The following is a 4,595-nucleotide window of genomic DNA, read 5'->3' as shown; positions in this document are numbered from 1 at the left end:
GTTGATTAGAAAACATATGAAACGTTAGGGCGGAGTTTAATTGGTGTTTTGATGATTTTTTTTTTATAAATATAATTTGAAATTAATTTTTAGTAGAACTTTCGTAATTTTTTTTATTAAAATAATATATTCATTAAATTTTTACATAGTTAAAATATTAAAAAATATTTTATCACAATAACTATTTTTTTTAAAATATTTTTTTCAAAATATTATCGAGAAAATTTTGTATACAAAAATCAGAATTTTAGCTAAAAAATATTTATTTAATTTCTGTGATATCAATTTATTTATTTACAATTATTTAGATATTGTTTGCCTTAATATAATTTATCTAATTCTTCTCGTTGAAATATATAATTTACTTAATATATCTAATATAATAAATATTAAGTACAAATAAAAATTTTAATCAAATCAATTTTTACGTATAAAATATAATATACAAATATATTTAATTAAAAATACATGCACCAAAGTATGGCTATATATATATATATATACAATTTTGCTATCATGCACACTCACCGTGCCCACCTAATGTGCCCACCATGAGGTGACACTCAACTATTGGATGTGATGAATTGTGCGTCCAATAGTTGAGTGTCACCTCATGGTGGACACATTATGTGGGGAGGATAGCAAAACTCATATATATATATATATATATATATATATATATATATTTCTAGAAAGTTTCAAATTAAACAACTAGGTGTTCCAAATGCAAGTCAAATGTGTCATCACTTAACAAATTCAATGTCACGCATTCATGCAATTAATTCCATGCAATAATACTTATGGGTTGTCAACTTGTTGGAATTAGACTAATTGGAAAATCCATCAAGTTAGTACTTACCAAAAAACTAACATTAATGGCAAAGCTTATAATTTCTATCAGTAAAACTCATTTGATGGAGTTGAGCGTCTTGTTCTTGTATTTCGCCGCCACTCCTACGACTTGCTTGAGCAATGAAACTGATTTTTCAGCTCTGCTGGCTTTCAAGAACGCCATTGGTGATGACCCATTAGGGGCTCTGAGGTCATGGAATGATACTGTACATTTTTGTGAATGGGAAGGAGTTTTGTGTAGCAGAAAACATCGAGGCCGAGTCGTATCTGTTAACTTGATGTCCCGTGGCCTTGTGGGATCTCTTCCACCTCATTTAGGTAATCTTTCTTTTCTTCGAGAGTTTATATTACAAAACAATAGCTTTTACGGTGAAATCCCGGAAGAATTCGGTCGTTTGAGGCGTCTTGTGTTCCTCGAATTTAGTAACAACTCTTTGAGTGGAGGGATTCCAAGAAACCTCTCCCGGTGCCCAAATCTCAATTACATCAATTTGATCGACAACAACCTCAATGGAGTCATAATCCCAGAGCTAGGCTCTATGTACAAACTTGAAGTTTTAGGCTTGGGATTAAACAATCTCTCAGGCACTATTCCACCATTTATTGGAAATCTAACCAATCTTGTTTCACTTGCTCTCTCATACTGTGGGTTGCGAGGAAAAATTCCTGAGTCGATCGTCCATCTCCGGAGCTTAGCCTTTATCACTTTATTGAACAATGAGTTGATTGGTGAAATTCCATCTGGTTTATATAATATTTCCAGTATATATGATTTCTTGTTGGGCCACAATAGACTCCAAGGAAACATTCCTTGGGATATAGGCTTCACGCTTCCGAAATTGAGGTTTTTTCATTTGGCACAGAATGATTTACATGGACCCATTCCACTTTCACTTTCCAATGCTTCCTTTCTTGAATATATACATTTATTCTCAAACAATTTTACAGGGAAAATGAAGATATATTTCGATAGACTTCCATCTCTGCGTGAACTCTTCATTTCTTCTAATAATATAGAGGGGGATGTTAGCTTTATAATTTCAACTTTGACAAATTGTAGCAATCTTAAAGCAGTAGAAGCTTCCTATAATTTTTTCAGTGGTTCTCTGCCACAATCCATGGCCAACCTTTCGAGTCAGCTCCTCTACTTGGATTTAGGAGAAAATCTAATACAGGGAACCATTCCTTCTGGTATTCAGAACCTCATTGCCCTGTCCCGTATCTCTTTCCTAGGAAATTTTCTTGAAGGTCCTATTCCTTCCGGGATCGGAAAGTTAAGTAAGGCACTAGCAATTGAGCTTCAAGCAAACGGATTGACGAATGAGATACCGTCTTCTCTTGGGAACTTGACATTGTTGAACCATGTTGACTTGAGTGATAACAACTTGAGAGGAACGATTCCTCAAAGCCTAAGTAATTGCACCAACTTGCTATACATAGACCTTTCTTTTAACAATCTCATCGGGTCGATACCTCAAGATGTTATCAGTCTTTCATCCATTTCCATTTTGTTTAACTTGGCCCACAATGCTTTCACCGGTTCTATTCCACCAGAAGTAGGTTCTTTGTATAATCTTCTAGAATTGGACTTGTCTGGCAATAGATTATCAGGAGTTATACCAAGCACTTTGGGCAGTTGCATTGCGCTGGGACGACTTCACCTGGAAAACAACTCTCTTCAAGGACAAATACCTGTGGAGCTTGGTGCTTTGAAGGGCTTGGAAGACTTGGATCTTTCACAAAACAATTTATCAGGGTCCATCCCAAGTTTTCTAGGAAATGAGTTATATCTCAAGAATTTGAATCTGTCCTTCAATGAGCTGCAAGGAGAAGTGCCAACACAAGGAGTATTTCAAAACCAAAGTGCAATTTCGGTGGAAGGAAATAAGAATCTGTGTGGAGGTTTGGATTTCTTAAACCTTCCTCCCTGCTCATCTACCACATATTCCAAGAAGAAACATTTCTCAAATCTATTGAAAATATTGATCCCCATGTTGGGTGCAGTAGTTATCTTCCTTGCAATTTCATGCATCATCTACATATTCGTTCATAGAAGACGGATATTGCGAAAAATTCAATCTTCGATGCCATTGTTTGAAGGCATGTTTTTGAGGCTCTCTTATGCAGATCTGTTGAAAGCTACAGACGGATTCTCAGAAACCAATTTCCTTGGCTTAGGCCGATTCGGTTCTGTCTACCGAGGAATTGTTGATGAAAAACAACTGTCAATTGCGGTGAAGGTTCTCCATCTTCACATCAAAGGAGCTTCTAAAAGCTTCATGTCTGAATGCAATGCAATAAAAGAAATAAGACATAGAAACCTTTTGAAAATATTGAGTGTGTGCGAAAGCATAGACTTCCAGGGGAACAATTTCAAGGCATTGGTTTATGAATTTATGGCTAACGGAAGCTTGGACAAATGGTTTCATAATGGTCATGACGAAATCGAAAGTGAAAGCGGCAGAAATCTTAGCATAACTCAAAAATTGAATATTCTCATCGACGTTGCATATGCGGTAGAATACTTACACCATGGAACCAATTCCATCGTCATTCATGGGGATTTGAAGCCAAGCAACATTCTGTTGGATGAAAATATGATTGCGCATGTCGGCGACTTTGGATTGGCAAAAGTGATTTCGAACATATATCCAGCATACGAAGGAAGCAGCAGCTCGGTGGCAATCAAGGGTACCTTTGGTTATATTCCTCCAGGTATATATTATTTTTCCAAACTCCACAAAAAAGGGAATAAAAAAAAATTCTGCTTCAATATTCTATAATATTGCAAAATAGGGAAATAGTTAGGAATGAACTTTTTCTGTAATAATAATCTTAGGTGATGTGCTTGTATTCTCTTGCAGAGTATGGGATGACCAACTCCATGACAATGAAAGGGGATGTATATAGCTTTGGGATTCTTGTGATGGAGATGTTCACAAACATAAGACCAACAGACGATGTCGCACTTAACGTTCATCCGAGCCTCCACCATTTTGTTAACCATGCTTTGCGTAGCCAAGAGATGAATATTGTGGATCAAATCTTTGATCTTCATGAAGACACTGATGACAACATGAAGATTAAGATCAAGTATTGTCTGAAGTCTGTTCTTGAAATTGGGGTAGCATGTTCGATGGAGTTGCCCAAAGATCGAATGATGATGACTGATGTTGTCCTTGAATTGGACAAGATTCGAAAGGCTTATTTGGCAGAATGATTCTCCTTACAGTGAAGAAAGCTTTTGGTTTGTCATCCTATGTGTGTATCTTTCTTTCGAAAAACTTTATAATTGCTCCTACTTTTAATCAAGAACTTGAGTTGGATTTATGTTTTTCAATGTGCACGAAGATTATATATAATTGTATGGTGTGCTTGTATGCTCTTATAGTGAACTTACTAGAAACTTAAGTTGGATTTATGCAGGCGGGGACTTAGGATTTTCTTCTCGGGTGCCTAGTGGTTACATATTTTCCAGAAGTATTACATTGGATTTATGTATGTCATGTCCAAACGATGTTTCTTTTCGACATATTAACAGCGCTGGACTTTAGCGGCATAGTGTCACCTGTCTTCGGTCCAATTCATTTGATGTTCTAGCTAAAACTTATGCTGCCTTTCATTGTTTTTGTTGCAAAAGCTCTTTTTATAATCTATTTTGTTTTGCAAGGCGTAGCAAGTGTTTCTGGATAAAATTTATTGTCTTTAAATTTCCATGACAATTAAAATTGTGCAACAAAACT

General features: G+C 35.7%; 1 protein-coding gene across 1 annotated transcript; it reads left to right on the top strand.

Annotated features, from left to right (window-relative positions):
• The first annotated feature begins 1,013 nt into the window (after nt 1-1,013).
• On the top strand, nt 1,014-4,200 carry LOC140883259 (uncharacterized). Its single transcript, XM_073289656.1, has 2 exons — nt 1,014-3,567; nt 3,717-4,200. The coding sequence occupies exons 1-2, from the start codon at nt 1,131-1,133 to the stop codon at nt 4,070-4,072; spliced, it is 2,793 nt and encodes a 930-aa protein (XP_073145757.1). The 5' UTR covers nt 1,014-1,130; the 3' UTR covers nt 4,073-4,200.
• The last annotated feature ends 395 nt before the right edge of the window (nt 4,201-4,595 follow it).

Source organism: Henckelia pumila, chromosome 2 (genome assembly GCF_033568475.1).
Source record: "Henckelia pumila isolate YLH828 chromosome 2, ASM3356847v2, whole genome shotgun sequence".
NCBI lineage: Eukaryota > Viridiplantae > Streptophyta > Magnoliopsida > Lamiales > Gesneriaceae > Henckelia > Henckelia pumila.
The sequence above is the reverse complement of the archived record's forward strand: the minus strand, read 5'-3'. Positions and strand labels throughout refer to the sequence as shown.

What these genes read in the sequence shown, in the direction of transcription:
- LOC140883259 (XM_073289656.1), top strand. Translation starts at nt 1,131, where the DNA reads ATGTCCCGTGGCCTTGTGGGATCTCTTCCACCTCATTTAGGTAATCTT. An exon ending in CTTTGGTTATATTCCTCCAG is followed by an intron (nt 3,568 to 3,716) that starts GTATATATTATT and finishes ATTCTCTTGCAG; the next exon opens with AGTATGGGATGACCAACTCC.